The sequence below is a fragment of the Hippocampus bargibanti genome, linkage group LG04, assembly GCF_051943395.1.
Source record: "Hippocampus bargibanti isolate YZ-2025 linkage group LG04, ASM5194339v1, whole genome shotgun sequence".
Taxonomy (NCBI): Eukaryota; Metazoa; Chordata; class Actinopteri; order Syngnathiformes; family Syngnathidae; genus Hippocampus; species Hippocampus bargibanti.
The window spans coordinates 24,810,655-24,833,772 of NC_142737.1; the positions used below are offsets into that span (position 1 = coordinate 24,810,655).

The 23,118-nt window shown below is 41.4% G+C and overlaps 2 protein-coding genes across 8 annotated transcripts in view; one reads left to right on the plus strand and one right to left on the minus strand.

The window, feature by feature from the left end:
- Nucleotides 1–23,118, plus strand: part of cdca2 (cell division cycle associated 2) — a 23,469-nt gene continuing 351 nt past the window's right edge. Inside the window, exons 1-16 of one of the 4 annotated variants that reach the window (XM_088994824.1) lie at nucleotides 2,421–2,653; nucleotides 2,744–2,784; nucleotides 5,006–5,174; nucleotides 5,245–5,378; nucleotides 5,833–6,001; nucleotides 6,091–6,245; nucleotides 6,389–6,562; nucleotides 7,717–7,828; nucleotides 8,469–8,794; nucleotides 14,593–14,644; nucleotides 14,738–14,812; nucleotides 16,760–16,887; nucleotides 18,133–18,192; nucleotides 18,388–18,456; nucleotides 20,071–20,212; nucleotides 21,237–23,116. In XM_088994824.1, coding sequence (XP_088850950.1) covers nucleotides 2,620–2,653; nucleotides 2,744–2,784; nucleotides 5,006–5,174; nucleotides 5,245–5,378; nucleotides 5,833–6,001; nucleotides 6,091–6,245; nucleotides 6,389–6,562; nucleotides 7,717–7,828; nucleotides 8,469–8,794; nucleotides 14,593–14,644; nucleotides 14,738–14,812; nucleotides 16,760–16,887; nucleotides 18,133–18,192; nucleotides 18,388–18,456; nucleotides 20,071–20,212; nucleotides 21,237–22,033 — 2,637 coding nt within the window. In that variant the 5' untranslated portion in view covers nucleotides 2,421–2,619 and the 3' untranslated portion in view covers nucleotides 22,034–23,116. Of the gene's footprint in view, nucleotides 826–2,420; nucleotides 2,785–5,005; nucleotides 5,175–5,244; nucleotides 5,379–5,832; nucleotides 6,002–6,090; nucleotides 6,246–6,388; nucleotides 6,563–7,716; nucleotides 7,829–8,468; nucleotides 8,795–14,592; nucleotides 14,645–14,737; nucleotides 14,813–16,759; nucleotides 16,888–18,132; nucleotides 18,193–18,387; nucleotides 18,457–20,070; nucleotides 20,213–21,236; nucleotides 23,117–23,118 lie in introns of those variants that run through there. The other 3 variants (XM_088994825.1, XM_088994823.1, XR_016114745.1) reach the window with 3 other exon arrangements.
- Nucleotides 12,569–23,118, minus strand: part of LOC148899521 (uncharacterized) — a 23,648-nt gene continuing 13,098 nt past the window's right edge. For all 4 annotated transcript variants that reach the window (XR_016114747.1, XR_016114749.1, XR_016114748.1 and 1 more), the window contains 2 exons: nucleotides 20,056–20,206; nucleotides 12,569–14,052 (listed from right to left, as the gene is read on the minus strand). The gene's annotated coding sequence lies outside the window, so the exon portion shown is untranslated. The remainder of the gene's footprint in view (nucleotides 14,053–20,055; nucleotides 20,207–23,118) is intronic.

Sequence of the window (23,118 nt, forward strand, 5' to 3'; positions counted from 1 at the left end):
TTCAGTACATTAAGCTTATGTGTGATATCAACAAGAAAAGCTACGTGAATGAGCCATTTTGGATCACTTAGCACAGGCACAACCACCCCGTTTTTCTCCATGAATTCTTTTATTTCACTGGAGAAGCACTGGATAGCCTGACCGATGTGCCACCCTTCAGAGACTTTTACCCTACCGTGGTTTGTTCAGCTCCACGTACAAGTTTCATTCATTACTCTTTAATAAAGATGATTCTGATTCTGATTCTGATATCAAGGCGGGTCGCAAAATATTCTTTCGGGGGCCGTAGTTGGCCCGCGGGCCGCGGGTTTGAGACCCCAGAAGTAAAGGCTTTCTATTCTATTTCATAAAGTCTTTACTTGTTGCAATTGTTGTTGTTTTTTGTGCCCCATAAACAAAGTTATGTGACATGTATTAACTCACTCACTGCCATACCAAAATGTATTCGGGAATGGAAAATATGACGTAGAGCACCATTCCCACCATAGAATTTTTTGACTCAGCACTGTATTGTAAAGTGTAAGTATGAATGAGTGTTTTTGTGTTCACAGTTTTAGTCCTCAAATGCTTTCAAATAAAAATACAGTAAAATAACAATTTAAGGAACTTAAGTCATTCACTGCTTTCACGAATTTACTCGGTAATTGAAAGGCATGACGTGGTGCACCATGCCTGAATTTGTTCAGGTTTTGGTTTTTCTTGCAGGGTGCCGATAAAGTGCTGGTCAGACCTCTGGCAATGTTTTCCCTCCCCTGAAGGGACTGAATTTGCCTTGATACAGCCGCCCCCATTTCAAGATCAGATACGTCATCGACTCGATATAAGGTGGCTGGGCTATTTACAATGCATAAACCTGAACACGATAGATGTAATGCAACGCTGAAATGACTTTGACAACTCATAATTTCAGTGGAGACAAAGAAATGTTTTTTTTTCTGCATCAAAATTGTTTCAGCGTGTTTGAACCACTGCTTTAGAGTGGGAGACATCTATAGTAGTGACTTAGTAATTGAACCTGCAGTATTGCAAAATACAATTTATTCTGTCAAAAACTGAGAAATCTTGTTCTCTATCTATGTTGCTCATTTCATCTTTTCCCTCTCTACCAGAAATATAGTCACCAGGTAAAATACACATAGCAAATAGTGCAACCCGTCTTCCATTTGGATTAGATCTTAAAAGACAACCGACGTCTCCGGACAAGTTGTGTCCATAATTTGTAAAATGACTTCAAATGACTTCTACTGAGCGTATTTTAATAAGATTGCACCGCATATAGCTATATTTTACGTTTTAAGACTCGCGCTGAATATTCTTGTTTTTGAGTTGGTGACGAGTCTGTTTGTGATGTCACGAAAGGAACGCCCCTGACCAAAAAAGACACATTGTAGCGGTTCTTCCATCACGTCAATGTATTATGCTGTACTTGTTTGGTCTGGGGACCTCGTGTTGCACCCAAAAGCCGCCAGAAGATGACGTCCAAGATCCATATAAGGAATTTATCAGCCTGTGGAAATGGAGGTGGCCACAGGAGGTCGCCATTTTGTGCCTCTTTTTCGTTGAGACATCTCCCCTCAATGTTGCCTCATAATGGCACGGAATACATTCTTTAATCGATTGCAAACATGTATGATTTCCTCTTCAGAACTATTTGAATCATATTCATAACTGGATGTGTCACAAGAAAGCATATTCTCCGAATCTGAAGCCATTGTTTTGATTCTGCAGCAATGCAAGACGTATTGGCGTGACGTCGCGAACTGGGGGCGGGACTTTCTGAAAATGCCCAGTTCGCAGCTCAATTTTTTGCAGATTTTGGACATTTTAAGTCATTTTTATTGGTGTTTTGCATTTGAATAAAAATATCATACTGCGTGTTTTTGGTATTTTAGATGCTATAAAACGTTTTTCTGGTATCAGTGAAAAAAGTGACGTCGGTTGTCCTTTAATGTTAAGTTGAATCCGTGTGGTTGCATTCTGAAAAGCTGAGCACTCCAAAATGTTTGCCTTTGAAACATATTAAACCTATATACAGCTATTTAGGGGGTAGATACAGGTCAAATATCCAAAGCCGATTAAAGCACCAAAATCAGAAGATAATGCTTCAGCTTGAATAATCGAAATCATCACAGTCAAAACTTGAATCACATTCGGTGAAATGCACCTCCACAAAATGATCTACGAGTACATTATGATTGACTGTATTTCTTTTCTGGCTGCTGTCGCTTTTCAGATTTATTATCATACACACTACATTAATTACTAATGTACAGTACATCATACATCCCGCATAAACGAGGTATAATTTGTGCGCATATATATTATGTTTAGGCAGGAAACTCGGTGGGTTTGAGAGTCACGTGAGGCATTGCCGTATTTCTATTGGACAATTCATATTAAACGAGGTCCGGTTGTTTGAATAAATGCGCGTAGCAGTTAGTACTTAGACAAAAGGTGTTTTGCTATACTGTTATATTGAACCATTTTTAACAAAACTTATATGTGGTATTACTCATGAGCACATTTTCGTTTTCTATAGCACAAAAAGAGAGCGTTGTTTTTTGGTGCGGCTTGTTTAGGTTTTTGCGATGCGGTTTTTGCGGAAGGATCCGATTCTGAATGCAGAAAGGAGTGTTGTTGTGGACTGTGGAGGGTAATTCGAAACTTGAATTGTGATTTATTTTCATGTAATATACACGAATGTTGTCTTATTTTCTCTACTATTTGTTTGTATCCGTTGTAGCTCCATACATTTTGATAGGCATACAGGCCTTTATATATAAGGTAAGTACTTGCTTTCAACATTAGTGCTTTCAACATTAACTGTTTCAAACAACAAAGCGTATGAGGAAAACATGGTGAAGATTGCACTGCTGTCCGTGTTTTATGTTGTGTTGTTTAAAATTTTATCAATGTTAATTATTTGGCGAAGAACTTTGTGACAGCTGAAGCTTTTGTGAAAGCGCTATACAAATCAGGATGTATTGTATTCAAGTTATCACACATCCCGAGATCCCCTAAGTTGACGGCAAAGCAGTCATTTAAAAAAATATTCGCATTTAGCATGGAAAATGTTATCTCCCATCACTTAGTGAAAACGCTTTGAATTTGCATTGTTACCTGCCCCCAAATAGAATAATTCATTTACATGTCCCATTAATTCATGATTAATTTTCAGCATGACTAATTGTTATCAACAATTAGAGCAGCCCGGTAGTCGAGTGGTTAGCACAGTGCAGATGTACCAGGTTCAATTCCAGCTACATGCCTTCCTGGGTGGACATTGCATGTTCTCCTGGTCCTGCATGGGTTTCCTCCCACATTACAAAAACATACATGGCATGCTGATTGAACTGTGGGCTTAAAGAGTTTGATGGTTCTCTTTATTTGTAAGTAGGTTCGTTGTCAGATCTCCCAGGCAGGTGACGCGCAGAGCTTGATCGTGGCGTGGAGTCGAGCAAGTCGAGCCGTGATGTCCGTCCGACGCCCGGCGCGAGCCGGGCGCCTGAGCGGGTCTGTGAGTCCGAGATGATTCTGCCCCGTGGTTCGCCCAATCTCTCTGTCCCGCGACAGCTCCTTTTATACAATTTGCAAGCGTGTGCTATGCGTCAGGGTGATACGCACATCAAGGAATTGAAAGACATGAAAGTGTTGAAAGGCGCACTTCAAAATCATACACGCGTGTGACGCAACAGGGCTCCCCTCCTGGATCCGAAGTCGGTGAAAGCGATGAAGGAAAAAGAAATAAAAACAAGAGTCATTCTGCGACATGGTGAGGCCAGGCAAGATGACGGTCACCGGGCATGGCAGGCGTCGGTGGGGTGGTTGCCGAGGAAGTTTCATGGTGTCTGAAGTCGTTGTACGGGAGCACGGCAAAGAGTGCTCTACGACTGCCAGTTTGAGTCGATCGATGGAAACTTTCCTCGCGGCCGTCGAGTCGATGCCGGAAGGTCTTCTCACCGTGAGTTGTTCGGCTGGGATCGGTCAAGTCGGAGAATCGATGAGGGATTGTGAGGACGAAGGTGCGTGGGGTTGGCCATGCTGCCGGGCACGGACAGGCGGGTCATCGGCGACGGTGGCGTTGATCGCGCTGCCATGGCGCTCTGCAGGACGCTGAGGAAGAACGCTGACGTCGGCGGCCGTGTCGGCCATGAAGCGTCTTCCCGAAGTCCGATCGTGGACATAAGCGATGTCCGACGATGTCCGATCGTGGACATATATGATGTCCGATCGTGGACATAAGCGATGTCCGACGATGTGCGATCGTGGACATATACGATGCAGCTAGTTGCAGAGTCGCCAGGCGAATTGGACGATGTCGGTCATCAGGGTGCGGCAGGTTTCACGGTGGGGTCGGGGCGCCCACGGGTGGTGGCGGCCCATCGGGAGCTCGGCTTGAGGGGTCTTGCTGTGAAGATGCTGGGTTCACGGGCGGCTGGGAAATCTGGATATTTCCATTTGGAGAGTTGATTGGGCTGAGGAGGAGGGAAAAAATTCTCCTGGCTGGCTCGCCAATAAAGAGTTTCATGGTTCTCTTTATTTGTAAGTAGGTTCGTTGTCAGATCTCCCAGGCAGGTGACGCGCAGAGCTTGATCGTGGCGTGGAGTCGAGCCGTGATGTCCGTCCGACGCCCGGCGCGAGCCGGGCGCCTGAGCGGGTCTGTGAGTCCGAGATGATTCTGCCCCGTGGTTCGCCCAATCTCTCTGTCCCGCGACAGCTCCTTTTATACAATTTGCAAGCGTGTGCTATGCGTCAGGGTGATACGCACATCAAGGAGATCAAGGAATTGAAAGACATGAAAGTGTTGAAAGGCGCACTTCAAAATCATACACGCGTGTGACGCAACAGGCTCTGCGATTGGCTCGAAGTCATTTCAGGGTGTCCCCCGCCTACTGCCCGATGACTGGATAAAGCGTTAGGATAAAGCGGTTTGCCAGCTAAATGCTTGAATGACTTTTGAATTAATTGTCGACCACAATCACAATTGTGGTTATGTTTCATGCAGATGGCAATCGTGGCAGGTGACAAGGAGATAAACAAGAGAAAAATGTTATGTCCTTTGGAGGAGGATTCTGCATCTGTTTCAAGGGAGTCTCTTGATTTTCTTAAACTCACGCCTGCTCAGTTTGGCATTACCGCACAAAGTTTCAGCCCGGTACCATCAATAAGCAAAGGTGAGATCACTAGTACAATATATTTTAAGAAAGCAAATTTGACTAATCATATATCTGTCTCTTGCTATAGAAAAATCTCGTTTGGCACAATTAAAGGCAAGAAGAATGTCTAGTGTAGGTGTGAGGGGCTCACCAGAAACAAACTCGCTCTTTCGCTTCATTGCGCAACAAAAAATGAAGAAATCATATTGTCAAACTCCAGAGGTGAGAAGTCACAAATGGACAGTTTACTTTTGACCATCTTTACATCTTAGCATTCTGATTCCATCAAGCCTCTCAAAATGCTTATTATTTAAGATGTGAATTCAGACAATGGAAAACAAACTTTCTCAAGGTATTAAACTTTTTTATTGTGTCACTGCAGCCAACTCATTAAATGCTTAACGTCAGTCTTGCTTCACAACGTGGACAGCTCCAAAATATGTTGAGTTGAATTGTTTCATGATTACATTCCACATGACTGTCATAATGCTTAATTGTCATGACAAACCAAATTAAATTTTGGGATTACTGTTCATCCAATGAAGTGCTTACACTCTTTGCCTGGCACTTTTTTATGATTACAAAGCAACAGCATTGGTCTTATTTGGATTTATTCAAGTAGGTACCTGTTTTGTCATTAACGTTGTAATGTTGAGTATGGCATCTGAATTCTCAGCACCCTGTCGGAGGTAGCCCCTTCCTTCCTCGGTTAGCATCCACCCTGAAGCAGAAAATAGCTTCCTTCCATAGCCTGATGGATGTGGAGGAAGGTGATGTCTGTGAACAGACGCCGAGGAAAGGCAACAACACTGGAGGATACTTGAAGACGAGCCTTTATGTCTCTGGTAAGTCATTGTGAGAGGATTAAAGTTTTTATTTCAAAACAATGGTTGTGCGTTTGCATGTGTGTGCACTCGCACATCTTTCATTTCAGATGAATACAACCAAGAAGAAGGGAAAGAGAACCATCATCACCTGGTGTCACATTCACCAAGCAAGAAGCGTCGTGTGGGCCCCCTCAAAGGCTGTGAAGTGCAGATTAGAGAAGCAGACACTACAGATGTTCACTTCAATAGGAGTCACAAGGAGGTATTATCACTCTGACCGTTAATATCCGCAACTGCCGTCATGAAACTAGAGTTCTACTTGCCGGAAGTCAATTAAAAAGAAAATGTGGCCATTTTTCTGGCCTACTGATTAGAAGCTTTGCAAGTATTTTGTTGTCTTCACAGGGAGATGAGGAACCAGTGGCAGGATTCACTGACAGTGTCCATAAAGGACCACTGCCGTCAAGCGAGAGTGAAGAAAAAAAACAACTTGTGCTTCCGTCTACACCACTTCGTGATTTTTGTGAGCCACCCATGTCCTTGGAACATTACGCCTCTTCTCCCAAAACCCAGCAACAGGTGTGAGATTCTGTTCTGCACAACATGTGCACATGTTTAACGAATGAACAAAATTATTTCACTGTCCTCTTGGCAGTCGTAAACATCTGGAAAATATATCGTGATATATTCAGACATTTTCATCTTTGGTTCACAAATGTTGTGGCATATTTGTGGTGGAATGGGAATTGTTAGGTTAATGACTATTTCGTTGTCATTCACCCAGAGCAGTTGTGTGTGTTCATTTCATTGAGATCGGAAGAAAACCAAGGGTCTGAAGCATCGTCCAAAATTGTATTTGCCCTCACAGAGTTTTCTAAGCAGATCTGGGTTCAACCAGACCAGTCAAGGAAGAACCAAGAAACAGGGAGACACACACTACATACAGTACTTTTAACAGTGCATTCCTGAATACCCCCTTGAAGGGTAGGGGGCATCATACTCAGACTTAGAATCATCTTTATTGCCAAGTATGTAGAACACACAAGGAATTTGTCTCCGGTAGAACACGCTGCACTAGTGTCATAAGAAAACTTGAGGCACTATACAATACAATTTGGGTTACTGTTTAGAGAGTTATTAATCAGAATCAGAATCATCTTTATTGCCAAGTATGTAGAACACACAAGGAATTTGTTTCCGGTAGAACACGCTGCACTAGTATCGTTGTCAAAAAAACTGCTAAGTGGCACTATACAGTTCCATTTTGGCTACTGTTGAAAGAGTTCAAAGAGTTAATGGCTTGGGGGAAGAAGCTGTTTAAATTTCTGCTGGATTTGGTGCGCATGGATCGGTAGCGCCTGCCTGAGGGGAGTAGCTGGAAAAGGTGGTGGGCAGGGTGCGGAGGGTCCAGTAGGATTTTCCGCGCCCTAGTTTGGATAACATCAACAGAAAGCAAAGATTGATCCAGGCCTCAGTACTTTTCCAGGGAGTCTCAGCATCAACGTTTCCTTATCACTCAAAGTTATGTGACCTCGGGTCTGGGCAGAGAACAGAGCATATCTGTGCAACAAAACTCCACTCCTAATGAGTGAATGCTCTAAACAATTTAAATGTTATGTAAAATATCATCAGCTAGATTATAAAATGGTAAGTATAAAGCGTAAATAAAATATAATGGTATAGGTAAACGACATATGTCCCTTTAGAATGTAAGTTGTTTTTTTCCTCAACAGGACAATATGTCTGAAGCTCGAAGCCCCAGGGACTTTACATCAGCTTCAACTGAGTCTCTCTCTGCTTTCCAATTCCCACCTCTCACCTCTCAAATGGATATAAAATCTGGAGGTAAAATATGATTGCTGCTTTCAGTCAGTCTTTCGTTTTGGTTCACAAAATATTATCATTAGCGGTGTCAAAATTAAGAGATGACTATATAATGAAGCTAACTGACAGCTATTATGATGAGTGATTCTGACTTAACACACTAAATCCGAACTCAATCATAAGCAATAGATGGGAGAAAATTGTTGAATCAATGTAAACAATGTGATTTGCAGTCATTGTATTAATAACATAAATTCCATCAAGTTTAATTTTCATCCAGCCTCAAAAACGGATATTAAAGTCGCAGCCCATTAATCACTCATCAAGATGTTGCTCACATTTTTCAAAAAGGTTTGTGAGTGCAACATTTCACCCCATCTTGTGTAATTTTGCTGAATTAATGTGGTTTTAACTACAAAAAAACATAAATCAAGGAAAGAATATTGTTGCAGTACAGTTTAATGCAAACTAAAATGTTATCTGATAATCAATTCCACAAATATATGCGAGTGACAGCCAGATATTGGATGCATCATAATTTCTAAAATCCCCCAAAAAAGAATGGCTTTTACTCTAGTTGTGGGATTGTCCTTACAAAAGGAGTGGACAGCTCATAACCCTTCTCAAATGCCTTCACTATTCATCATTCTCGTGCATACAGATGAAAATGAGCGCTCTGGGGCCCCTGCAGCCAAGAAGAAAAAGAAGCAGGTGTACTTTGGATGCCCTCTTTCCCCCGAGTTTTTTGATCAGAAGCTGCCTCCCAGCACCCCATTGAAGAAGGGCGGAACACCAGCTCGTTCTTCCACACCAGGTGGGAATTTAAAGCTGAAATCAGCATTGAAGACACCACAGAGAGAAGAAACTTGGACCCCACAAGGCCAGACAGACCATAACCAAGTGTTTGGTGGCTCCCCGGTCCTTGCAATGTCTTTCAACCACCGAGTGCCGCATATGTCAGAAGATGGATGCGAGAAGTTTGAGAAGGTAAGCTTGCTGCATTTTATTTATTTTATTAAATACAGTATTTCAAAATTGCTCAGATTATGATGTGAGAATTGCCCAATTTTTCTGACCTTGTTGATTTCCAAATACAACAAACTAGTGAGGCAAAACTGACCCAATCAAATTTTCCATTAAAGGAGAACCGAATTCACTTTTTTGTTTCCTAACTGACATCAGAAAAACGTTTTATAGCATCTAAAATACCCAAAATACGCAGTGTGATATTGTTATTCAAATGCAAAACACCAATAAAAATGACTTAAAGTGTCCAAAATCTGCAAAAAAAAAATGAGCTGCGAATTGAGCATTTTCATAAAGTCCCGCCCCAAGTTCGTGACATCACGCCAAGATGTCTTGCATTGCTGGCGAATCAAAACAATGGCTTCAGATTCGGAGAATATGCTTTCTTGTTACACATCCAGTTATGTATATGATTCAAATAGTTCTGAAGAGGAAAGCATACATGTTTGCAATCGATTAAATAATTTATTCCGTGCAAGCACCTGTGAAGAATTAATCAGCCCATTTACACAGGCTAATAAATTCCTTATATGGAGCTTGGTCGCCCTCTTCTGGCTCTTTTTCGTGCAACACAAGGTTTTCAGACCAAACAAGCATTGACGTGATGGAAGGACTGCTACAATGTGTCCTTTTTTCGGTCAGGGGCGTTCCTTCAGTGACGTCACGTACGGACACGTCACCAACTCAAAAACAAGACTTCCAGAATATTCAGTCCGAGTCTTAAAACGTAAAATCTAGCTATATGCGGTGGAATCTTTGTAAAATACGCTCAGTAGAAGTCATTTGAAGCCATTTTACAAATTATGGACACAAGTTGTCCGTAGACGTCGGTTGTCCTTTAATAGTTGCAATGAAGGTTCAGGGTTTGCGGGCCCGTGGCTCGATACTAAATTTTGGACTGCTATCGCTGTTGCTGCCAACTGTTTCAGTTGGTCTCACCGCACAGGATGTAGTCTCACCCTATTTGATGCAATGACGTAATGTCCGTTGTTGTTGATGCATAGTCATCTAAATTAGCACACTGTATTTTCATGTGACATAAAGATTGATAGTGACTCAAGGTATAATGTTTGCAAAACATTTTAGGTTAGCAGAACTGTTAACATGTGTCAAAGACAAGGCCCCCGGGCCTAATATGGACTGTCAGATCATGTTCTTTAATATGCGGAGGTGATTAAAGATTTATATGGTTTCCCAAAATCCATATCGGCCCTCCGGGCGGAACCATAACTACAATGTAGTCTAAAGAGTTTGTCAAATTTCTTTATTTGTTGAATGGTGGTTGTCAAATCTTCCAGGGAAGTGACATGCAGATGTCTCGCAGAGCTTCATCGTGGAGTCGAGCAAGTCGTGCTGTGAAACTCCGTCCGATGCTGAGCAGGTCTCTGGGAGTTACGTGTGCGTCTGAGATATTCTCTGCTGCTGTCCCGCGACGGCTGCTCTTTTATACTGTCCGGGCGTGGGAAAAGTGTCAGGCTGACATTCCCATCAAAGCCGCGGTGCGCACCTGTGCCGCCACAGTGCTCCCCTCCTGGATCCGAAGTCGGTGAAGGCGATGAAGGAAAAATGAAGAACAATAAAAAAAACAAACGTCGTTCAGCGAGACCAGGCACGATGACGGTCGATCACCGGGCATGGTGGGCGTCGGCGGGGAGGTGGCCGAGGAAGTTTCGGTGGTTGCTGCAGTCGTTGTACGGGAGCACGGCGACGAGTGCTCGCGGAGTCGTTCGGCTGGGGTCGGTGGAGTCGGGGAATCGATGAGGGAGCGTGGTGTTGGTCATGCTGCCGGGCACGTACAGGTTGGTCATCGGCGACGGTGACGTTGATCGCGCTGCCATGGCGCTCTGCAGGACAGGAAGAACGCTGACGTCGGCGGCCGAGTCGGCCATGAAGCGTCTTCCCGATGTCTGATGATGTCCGATCGTGGACATTAACGATGCAGCAAGGAGTCGTCAGGCGAGTTGGACGGTGTTGGCCATCGGGGGTGCAGGAGGTTTCAAGGGTGGTGGCGGCTCATCGGGAGCTCCTAAGAAGATGCCGGGTTCACAGGAGGCTGGTAACTCTGGGCCTTTCCATTCGGAGAGTTGATTGGGCTGGCTGGCTCGCCAATAAAGAGTTTGTCAATTTTTTTTATTTGTTGAATGGTGGTTGTCAAAGTGACACGCAGATGTCTCGCAGAGCTTGATCGTGGCGTGGAGTCGAGCAAGTCATGCTGTGAAACTCCGTCCGATGCTGAGCAGGTCTCTGGGAGTTGCGTGTGCGTCTGAGATATTCTATGCTGCTGTCCTGCGACGGCTGCTCTTTTATACTGTTCAAGGGTGGGAAAAGTGTCAGGCTGAGATTCCCATCAAAGCCGCGGTGCGCACCTGTGCCGCCACAAGTCCACGAAAAGAAAAAATGAGTTTGACATCCCTGGTTTACAAAACATACATTTTATATACAGTAACTTCAAAAGATGTTTTTTAAAGGTTTTGAATTTTTTATTTATTTATTTTTATTTATTTTTTCTTCAGCACAGAGGGGGGTCAACTCTTACACAGTGATACCTCAGTTTACAAACTTAATTGGTTTCCATAAGGTGTGTGTAAGCCGAAAAGTTCGTCCGCCAAACATTTATTTCCCATAAGAACCCATTAAAAATAAGAATAATCCGTTCCCAGGTCCCCATAAAACATAATTTTCTACTAAATGAGCCTTAAAACTACACAAAATAGGCCTTATTTTATGTATAATAAATGTGCTGTTGTATTACGTCTGTCTAAGCTCTCAGTCGTACAGGAGTGCTCCATCGAAGAAAAGGTTTCTTCAGACGTCATCTGTACTTCTTTGAAGGTGTCGGACGTTTCGCTTCTTATCCAAGAAACTTCATCAGCAAACTAAAGTCTTTGTCATGATGCCAAAAGAAATTAATGTTAAATAATGTTGTGTTTTCTGGGTTTTGGATGGGAGAAAGGTGCGCATTTCTCCCCATCCAAAACAGTAGAGTTGGGCGACCACTAATTGACTCTGAGAAGGTGATTGCAACCACCTGGGAATGGCCAATTGCCGCTGGGACCTGATTGGCCAGAAGCTCAGGTTAACCACCTTTAAAACCAGACTGAGCCAGTCACTTCGAGGAGGAAGAAGAGGGAGAAAGGACAGCCTGGAGAGCAGTGTTACCTGTGGTCAGCCAAAAACTGATATCCACCGCGACTTCAAATAAAGAAAACTCACAATACCCTTCCTGCATCTGGCTGAGTGAACTTTTATCATCTTTCCACCTGCTGCTCCCCAGGGATAATACTAGTGGGTCTCAATCGGCAGTACATATGCACCTAAAAGCTAACATCCACTCATTTGACGACAATGAGATTAAAATCTTAGAGAAAGAACATAGATGCTTTGAAAGGGGAATAAAAGAAGCGGTTTTCTTAAAACAACTAAATCCTTCATTAAACCGGGTGAGGTTCAATTTGGATCGTTCATACAATAGCCTGCTTAGGCAACATAGGATTAGTAATACTGATGAGGTGATACCGGTCGAAGTGGGGCAATCAGGCCAGTTGTTAGTCAGGACCATAGGAACTATCAGTGGAGCAGCTGCAGGGAGTAGTCCTCTGCTCCCCTCCAACCTGAGAGCAGGGACCTATCATAGCAGAGTCCGGCACCGCCATGTCTGGACAGTAGGGATATATATATATATATATATATATAGGGCCTAAACTACCAGTAAGTCTTTAGTTTGCTGACGAAGTTTCTTGAATAAGAAGCGAAACGTCCGACACCTTCAAAGAAGTAAAGATGACGGCTGAAGAAACCTTTTCATCGGTGCTCTTGTATTGAAATTAAATACATTAACTGTATTGTATAATAGTCGTTTTATTTACCTTTGTAATGGTCGTTGATGTAGTTCCCTCTTGATGGTATCAGAGTGTAATTGCCGTGCTTTCTCGGCGATAATACCCTCATTCACACTGTCCCCTACTAGCTGCTTTTCGTTAATCCAAATCAACAGAAGTTTTGCAACCTCTTCTATTGATTGAGACCATTAGACAACACAGAAACACCCTTAGCCACACGTAGCGATGGTGGACTTGTCGTACTCGTACTGGGACGCTAAGTCACACAAACGCACACCTCATTTGTGTTTTTTGATGATCTCGCTCTTCTGCTCGACTGTAATTTTCTTTTGAGTCCTCTTCGGCTTCACACTAGCCTGTGGTGGGGTCTTTTTTGGTCCCATAATAGCAAAGGTACTGCACTCGATAACAAACCACAGGGTGACGAAAACTAGTCCGCCAGCCACTGTGATCTCCTTCTTCTGCTCGATCGTAATTTTCTTTAATGTCTTCTGAGGCTTAACACTAGCCTGGGTGCGGTCTTTTTCGGTCCCATAATAGCAAAAGCACTCCACTCAATAACAAACCACATCTGCACTCAAAGAAAAGTGGTGATGAAAACTAGTCTGCCAGCCACTGCGGCGCTGTGTGGTTTGCTTTGTCCACCGAAAACTGGTTTGTATGCCAATATTATATTCTGGCGAATTTAATGCTCGTAAAGTGAAAAGTTAGTGAGCCAAAGCGTTCGGAAACTGAGGTATCACTGTACTTTAAAAACTATAGTGAGGCCTTCAAACATTCTTCCTTTGGGGAATAGGAAATCTTCACAGCCTGCCGAGCATCCAAATCAATCAAGTTTGGCCCCTCAACACCCCTCTTCCAAACCATGTTTCCCTCCCGGTTTAATTTGAGCACATTTCAGTGGTTATGTAAAAGACTGTTTACAACAGTTAAAATCAGCGATGAAAATAAAATATTATTTTTCTTTAGTGTTCAATGCCTCCTCAAATGTGACTAATTTAAAGGCAGTGCATTTTTTAATAAATCTTAACAGAATGATATATAACAAATGGAGGTACTTTGGATTTGTATTTTGATTGCTTTGACCAAATATTTTTGTCTCTTTAACCCACATCCAGACTATCTTTAATGTTCAAATCAAAGAAACAAAATAGCGATTTTTGTTTAATCACCAATTAAAGCGATTAAAAAACAAGAGGAGCAAGGTGTCCCTGAGCTTTTTTACATGATCATTTGTGACAGGAATGTGAGTGTTGAGTCGATCACTTCTCTCAGTCCTTTTGGCAGTAGCTTCGGCAAATTCCCTACGTTTCATAGCCCCTCAACGGTGAGACTTTTTGAGTGCAGGACAAAATGATGTCAGATCCACAGTGTGTTTTCCTGTTAAAACAGCAGATTTGAGTAATTATAGTTTGTTCAAGATGGATTGGTAGTAGCTAGTCACTAGCTGCTAGTGTATACTGTCATTCCAACATTTTCACCTCAATACCCTACCCTCTCAAAAACACGGCAATGCTGTTCAATATCTCGACAAAACAACCCTTTGGACCAAAGATCGACTGTCGATCAACCAACCTCCAGTTACAGACCCGTTACCCCGCACCCACATAGATACGCACGCCATGAGAAGCAACAGCCAGACACGGAGGCATGCAACACAGTTTTGCAGCTTGTTAACTATCGTAGCTCACACGTACACAGTGGTTCCCTTTGCCCGCGCCCTCCGACATTTCAAAATTTCGGCAAGAACGGAAAATCCAAAGGGCAGCTTAGTCATTGGCAGATTTTTATTTTATTTTTAATTTTGTAATTCTTTGGCGATTTACATAAACTAACAGAACTGATATTCCACCCTGTGGTGGAAACAAAAGGTTGCTTGTTTGAAAAATGATTCCGTGCTTTTTATATTTCTACGTGTAGATCATTTTTCCTTCAGTAGAAGAGGGTGACTCTTCAGTTCTGACTGATACAGGTTGGATTTTGCATGTTATTGGCCATCTTTATAGTGTGAATCCAGCAGGAGGCATTACTTGATTTTTCTTTTATCATCTGTTTATTTTTGCAGAATTAATTGATTATGCTCAGCTGAATTTAAATGATGCTTTCCATGATGAGGTTCCTTCTCCGGTATTAACATCAGGTAAAACCTCATATGTATTTACCTTTTTGTCGATGTAATGTGAGAATCTTTTAAGACGCCTAAAAAGATTCATATTTCTGTCCATGCGGGTTAAATTATTTACTTATAGATGTATTTCCCCCTCCGGACCTCCAGACTACATAATGACAATAAAAATAAGTTTATAATTTTGCTGCGACATGTTAAATTGACCGGATTCAGACACAGAATTGTGGTAAGGGAAAAATTGAACAAACATTTGAACAAGCAGAACTCAAACTTGAAAAGAGATGTGCATCTGGTGGCTGCGACCACACTTTGACTGGCCCCTTGATTAATTATTCTTCCCTGGTCTTTTGCGTGTATGCATGTACAGGGATACATCTGGGCTGCAGCCACTGGCGCAACTTTGTTACTCTACTCTGCCAGCACCGATGCTCGTCTATTAGAATTGGCACGTACTGCTACATGATATGTGCCATACTTCTGTCAAAATAGCGTAAGAAACAAATTTAGTTAAACACCAGTTGAAAACTGTTCGTTTTCCTTCATAGGTTTCATGATCCACCGAAAATTGCCGAAAGAGATAATTGAATATTCATTTACCCATGGTGCATTGCAGTATTTACATCGAACCACATCGACATAGTATATTGTTGCAATATGGAGCGGGAGAACAGGAGTAAAACTCTAAAAGACATTAAAAACAAGCAGCAGGCAAACATATTTCCGTTTTTCAAAGAAACAACGGAGGGTAGTGACAATTCGTTTCGGTTCAAATTTAGTGGATAATGGGAATTATTTCAGAGTTGTTGCAGCATATTGGAAATCTTCACAGCAAAGAAATGTGTTTAAGTCAACACTAACAAGAACTATTGTAATAAGTCTGTTCTCTTTGTCTTCTCTGTGATACCATAGAATATCAAAATAGCACTGGATTTATTGTGGAGTAACCAAAGAAAATAGGACAGGTTTGTTTATTTTATGTATGAATACATTATTTGACTTGAATTAAAATATTTTACAGATTAGACAAAAATGATTTTAGTCAAATGTTTTTTTTATTTGCAATTTGTAATTATGCTCCAATGAATATATTTTGGTTTATTTCAATCAGTTTTATATACTTCGGCAATCTAATTTAAAACATAATACAATGTCTGTAAGAAAATAATCTAAGTGTTCAAATACCTGACATGACACTCTGACGAAGGCGGAAGTATACGCCGAAACATGTCAGGTATTTGAACACCTACAATACACTGTCTGTAAGAAAAGAATCTGTTTTAAATTCGATATCAAGTAGACAGGATGAACCGAATACAACTATTCGGCAATCTAGTTAAATCGGGCCCATCAATTTTAGAATGTGGCCCCCATTTCTGACACAAGGGGATCAACTGGCCCTCCTTTTAAATTTCCCAGAATCTTCCCTGCAGGTATGTGCATGAAAGTAATCTAAAATGCATTTGAACTTTTACTGAGAAATTTAATGTGCCATTCTCTCAGCTTTTGAATGCACATGTCCATTTTTTTTAAATGTTCAAGCACTTTTTTCACAAGTTGCTGTTCTCACATGAGAAGCCTAACGGCAAAAATCACAACAAGCATTGAATCAGCCAAAAAATGTCTTGGTTCAATTCAAGCTTGTGCTGAACAGTCATCCTGATATGCTATTCACATTTTTTGACATAATGGAACCAATGTCTTCTTGCTGTCATTGCCCATCCTCGCGGACAGAGAAGAAAATAACGTACTCAAAGATGAATGTTATAAAAAGGTTATTGCACAATTCATCCAAATTTAAAAACAAAATCTACTGAACTGTAATATTTGTAAAAGTTAATTCTGATAAGCATTGTCGCACTTAAGATGAGTGTAGTAACTTGGAACATGTCAGTTATTTATGTCCACCTCTCATTTATTATTTTGATTGATTGATTTTATTTTGTATATTTCCCCCCTTAGAACTGAAGTTTGAGAAAAGTCCAGCCTACCAGTCCAATGCCCTGAACGAGCATGATTCTTTGTCGGTTGAGAAAAAAAACCAGACTGTCAGCAAGGCTGCACCTCCATTGAAGAAAGTTGAAAAAAAGGTTGTCTGCCCAATCTTATTTGCTTCGATATGTTGCTTTTATTTTTCCGCCAATCCTAAAATATTGAACATGATTCTTCTTATTTTTTTTTTTCATTTATTTATTAAATACATGTCTCGAAACCAGTTTAAAAGTGAGCGATTTTAGTACGTCATAAAACACAATGGTCATCTAAAGGATGGACTTATTTAACATTTGTGTTGGTTTTTTTGTAATGTCATGAAGAGGTCAATGAATGGACAACAGTGAAAGGTGTGTTGAAGACATTGGTGCTAAAAATTTAATTAATTGCATGATACAGGGGTACAGGGTGATCAATAATTAAATGCTCATGCACGCAAAGAGTGTATTCGGTAGACATGACATTTCTCTTTATTGGTAATGTTTTCTTGAACCCTGCAAATTTATTCTTGACAATTCAATACCAAAAAAAAAGGTTTAGGTTCGATTCTTTCTTATCAATGTGCTTCACATTGGAAAATGAGGATGTCATCGGGGGTACGGCAATCACAATCCAAACAACAAGTAAAAGCATGCTTCGGTACCTCCATGATAGCCTGGGAAAGAAACTGGTGGACTCTGGCTCTATCTAACCTTAAGATGGTAGTTTCAGGCTTGATTCGTAGAATAAAACTCAGCTCAGCCAAAAATTACGCCCAGATTTTAAGAGCCTTGTCGGGGTTTAAATCTTGTTATGGTAACCGTTTCTCTTTGTTGACTTAAGGTCCAACTATTAAAATCTGTTCTGGCCTGGTTCAGCCATAGAACATTCACTACATCCATGACTTCATACCTTAAATACAGTTAAGAAGCGTATCACCTGGCCCTACGTCATTGGGAGGCACGGTGACGTAGAGCTGTGAGTTATCTGCATGTCTTTTCTCAGTTGCGCAGATTATATCATTTGTTGGATAGTTTAGTTTTATTTTCCTGAATGGAACTTGCCCTACTCTGCATGAAAGTGAAGAATGTTAAATGTTAATTTTGAAAATTACCTTTTCGGTTCATAAAGGTTTTAATATAACCAAAGTTAAAGTCTGCAGAAAATGAATATATGTTATGGGAAATGAAGTGTCAATTCCCTAAATAATGAAAACAACAATCATTTTAAAAACATCGGAAGTACAGTCAAGGAGCAACACAAATGGAGTTATTTCAAATTTGGAGGCTCCACTGTCTATTTTTTTTCAATTTCTGTTTTGATTTGGTTTAATGACCACGAAATGAATATGTCCCCCATTGCAGGCGGTGTGTGAATCTCAATCTGCCAATGAATTTCCAGCTGTGCGTAGTCGGAAGAGACAGGTATTACGACTGCTGATCTCACCATTTGGCAAGCACGGTTTTCTTTTTAGCAGTCAGCTTTATCTAACAGCTGCCAACAGATCTACTGTTGAATTCCATTGAATATGGAAGTAATCTCCAGCTTATCCACCTAATGTGCGTGTGTTCGAAAGATGGTCCTTATCATGTTCATCATCTTTCTGTCAATTTTCTTAGCTACTTGAGGAGAGAAAACCTGTGAGGAGGTCGACACGCTCTGCTGCCAAGCCTTCTGAGACGATTAAAGTGAGTTCACTGAGGCTTGTGTTGAACAGATACTGGTCAGAAAAGGGAATGTCTTTTTTTTTATCCATGCTTTTATTATACACATTTTGGAGGAAGGTTCATGCAACAAAATGATTTTTTTTTTTTCAAGTAACTAAAGGCGTGTTTACACTGCAGTTGTGGTCTTATTGGAATGATAACACTGACTGTGTTGACATACAGTCAATAGCCTCCAAAATATTTGTTGTATTCGAACTTTTAAATACCATATAAATGTGTCCAAAACCCAGAATATGCACTTACTCAGGCTTTTAAAACAATGATTTCCCTGGGTAGCCTCTTTTCCAACCCTAATATTGGGTGATGGAAACAAAATCGGGTTAGCTTCTTCGAACAGAGAGTTGATTTGTGTTCTGTGCATGCGCTTGCTCTATGCTGAAGGAATCTTGGTCTTTGGAGAACAGGAAGTACTGCCCCCCCCCCCCCCCCCCCCATCCCCCCCACGATAGCGAACCTAACTTGAATAAATTGATTACTCCAAACCTTTTCACCTTATTTCATCTCTTTGGAGAAAAAGACGCAATCCCTATACAGGCACGCGTATACATGTGTATGAGTCCACATCTCTGGCGTGCAATTTGCCTGAAATATGCAAGCAGAAGGAAACAATTATGGCGAAGCACAGACACGCAGCTCAGCGACACTTTTGGGGCACAGAGGGAACTGGCTGCTTTATTCCTGTCCTGAGTGACAAGAATATAAAGTGTTTTCGTGACTGTAGAAAGTCACAGTCAAAAATAATGTCTCTTTGTGCCACGACGTCCATCCGGCGCTATTTGAATCCGATTATTCAAATACGAGTAACAATGCCTGCTCATGCATGCAAACTTGCTATTCTGAATGTTTCAGAAACCTTAACCCGAATATTGCCTGAAGTTAGGTATGTAGGCCGTAAATGACAACATGCTATAGGCCTGTCACAAACAAATCTTTTTAGAATTGTTTATCCATGTGATTATTCATTCGATTACTGACTCAAGTTTCAGTGGAGGACAATTGAGCCCCGTAATGTAGTGATGGATCACACTGTGATGAAGATGAAGTTCATTCAGTGTTAGTTCACTTCAGGACACCAAATTAAACCGGTGTTGCTCTTACCTCTTACCACGTCGTCAGGCGGGTAAGAGTTCTCCAGGGTCTGCCACCTCCACTTTGGAGTCATGTGAAAAACTTTTTTTTTTTTTTCAATCCAAACGACAACAGATTTTCAGATTCTCTTTGTTCATGAGAATATGCTGCTGGAAAACGGCGTAAATCAGCAACAAATGACCATGCGGAAGTGATTAAAAAATGTTATGGGTGTTGAAAAAAAAGAAAATTACAGTATAGATTATAAACAGTTTTCAAGGCATACAGCTTTTGTAGTAGGCCTAATAAAAAATAATCACAAAATAAATTTGGGATATTTACCAGTGCAATAATTTTGTAGAATGTAAGTGCACATTTTCAGTGATACACTATACTTAGGTTAAATTGTTGTAAATAATATAATGACCCTCTTGAACACAGTTCTAATTTTTTAACAATCTGACTTTGAGTGGAATAAGATTCATCAAGCACCTTCTGTGTTTGTAGGTGGCCAATCGGTGGAAAAAGGAAGTTAACCTTTCTCTTTATGGCTCTCGAGAATATGCATCCAAGAATCCTAGCCTCAGTCCCATCACAGAGCTTTGCATCCTCCAGTCAGCACCACAATGCAGTCCCACTGGCTCTGCAGGTAAAAGTTGTACGCATTCCTTGTATCATGATTACGACAGTGTAAAAAAAATATTTGTGCGAATAGTCTGAATCATTTTCTTTGACATTTGGTACATGCAATTACCGTCGGTTGTGAGGCGTTAAAGATGACTCTTAAAATACGAACATGACAAATTTTCTTTTAATATGAAGAATTAAATTACTTATAACTTAAAGTCTGCGTGTATGATCACCATAGTTTCCGGTTTATAAGGTGCACCATATGCACTCACAGGTAAGGCGCACTATATGGCCACCCCCAATGAATGGTGTCTTTTCAAACTTTTTCCATATATAAGGCCTTATATATGGAAAAGGTTGACGATAAGGCGCACCTTCAATGAATAAAAACAGTTTTCCAAAATATAATATATTAATATATATAAAACTTTACCAAATATAAGGCACACCAACATCATGACGCACTGCAATAGAGGCTGGGGTTACACACTACTTCTAAAGGGGGAAATGGAGTCGGTAGCTTCTGACAGTTGTTGTGGCTCAATATTACTTCACATATAAGGCTTACCTGCGTATAAGGCACATGGTCATCCTTTGAAGAAAATCAAGGTTTTTGGGTGCACCTTACATGCCGGAAAATACGGTATATACATTCAAATGGAATTTTAAAAATTGCTGTGCAATGTGGATGTCATTTTATCCATCCATTTTCCAGACCACTTCATCTGCATTGGGGTTGCAGGGCGTGCTGGAGCATATCCCAGCCGTCTTCAGGCACTAGGCAGGGGTACACCCTGAATTGGTTGCCAGCCAATCGCAGGGCACACCGAGACAAACAACCATTCGCTCTCACACTCACCTTAGGGACAATTTGGAGTGTTCAGTCAGCCTGCCATATCGATATCAAATTTAATGGCCTGATATTTAAATTTAAAATTGAATAATTGGCTTTTTTTTGTCCAACTTTGATAAGCAGAAAAAAATCGTATTAGCAGAAGTAATGGATTTCCTGTTGTGGTGTTGATTTCTCTCAATAATCCCAGATGGAAATGCATATCTGAAGAATGAACCCAGTGAATCATCCAGCGGAGGCCCCAGCAATTCAGTTCTTCCTGGTGAAAGTCCATCAAGAGCTCTATTGTCCTCTGGCAAAAGAACATTGGTCACAAACAGTTGCTCATCAAGACCCAAGGCTACAAGGCAGAGATTAACAGAGGCCAGTGTTTCAATGGACGACTTGCCACATGTGGAGCCTCAGAAGCAGACCACAGAGAAGACAATCGAGATTTGTGAAGAAGAGATAACTCCAACCATTGCTGTGTCACCAGAAGACCAAACAGAACAGGTGTCAGTTGGCGCTGAAATGCTTTGCGCCCGAACAGTTGCTGACACATCCAGCACAGACACTGACACAAATTCAGAATGTCTTCTGGGTCTTGATGGCTCCTCCTCAGGCTGCCTGTTAGAAGGCGATCAAAGCAGTGCAGTGACCCTGACAGCCGTATCCACCGAGACGACCCAACGGCCCCAAAATGTGTCGAGCTGCTCGAGGCGCTCCGTGAACCTGGCGGAGGAAAAAGTTCAACAGGAAGCAGAAACGCAAGTCGACAGTGGCCTAGCTTCCTGGCAGGCTAACTTTAATTTTGAGGATGTCTTCAAGCGTGTTCCCAGTAGGAGTCAGCGCTCAGTGCGCCGCAGCCTCAGGAACCAAGCCACCCCAAATAATGCTGCAGGTCTGGCCTGGATGCCTCAGATCTCACCCGAAATACTAAAAAGAACCAGCAGGAAGAGCTCGCGTCGCAGATTTGTTTCTACTGTTCTAACCACTGGTCCTGTTTGAGGACACATAGCACGTTTTGCGTTTCATTCAATTATTCCCTGTTGTTTTTTCCCTCCCTTCAGAATTAAATTGTCTATTTTGCAAAAGTTTAGTTTTTTGTGTTGAAAGTACAGATGCTTTTTTTCCTGGACCAATCATTTACATCTTTCTGCTATGTAAGACACCCAATACACGCAGTGCAATCATTGATGCTGACCTCTCCTTAATCAATATCCAACCACACATTCAGCCCCCGACTGTCACAAGATCGAGCCTCAATGAGTCAATATTTTTTCTTAGTGAATAGATAAAGATGGTCGTGGTGTAGAACCAATCTGTTATACTATGTTGATTCCTGTAAAGGAAATGGATCGAAGGGCAGAGTAGTAGTGAAGAAAACAAATGAGTCATTCCGTACCATTTGGTGAAATTGGAGTGCTGGTGGAGACTCAGAAGAAAGGAGGAATAAACGTGAAGCCAAAACACCCTGTTTCAATGCCAGGCACAAGTCTAGTGCAAAGCATAAATGTCCTTCAATAAATGTGCAAATTGTGATAGAATTCATTCTTTTCTGTTATGAACTGATAAGGGGGAGTGCTATGGGCAGTGTTCCAATCACCCGCCTTCGTTAGAATCTATGTCAGGGGTCGAGAACCTATGGCTCCTTTTATGATTGCATATGGCTCACAGATAAAACTAAATATGTATACTCGTTTTTACGCTGTTCATTTCCTGTTTCGACTTGTGTTGGCGGAAAGCGCAATTTTGATTGGATGATACTGACACCGGTTGACAGAAAGCTAATTTGGGCCCGCCAAGTTGACATTTATTCCGATAGTTTGGCTCACAGGTGTCAAAATTAAGGCCCGGGGGCCAAATCCGGCCTGCCACATAATTTTTTCGCCCCGTGAAAGTGAATAAAACGTGACATTATATGATGCTTGCTAAAATCCGAAGCAAAATTTCACATTTTTTTATGTAAACCACAATAATAACAGTCATTATGCTTGACTTCAGATTTGAAAACTAGTTATTCATTACTTTGTTGTGCGCTCTATATGTAATATGTGGAGGGGATTAAACATTCTAATGGCTTCCACAAATTC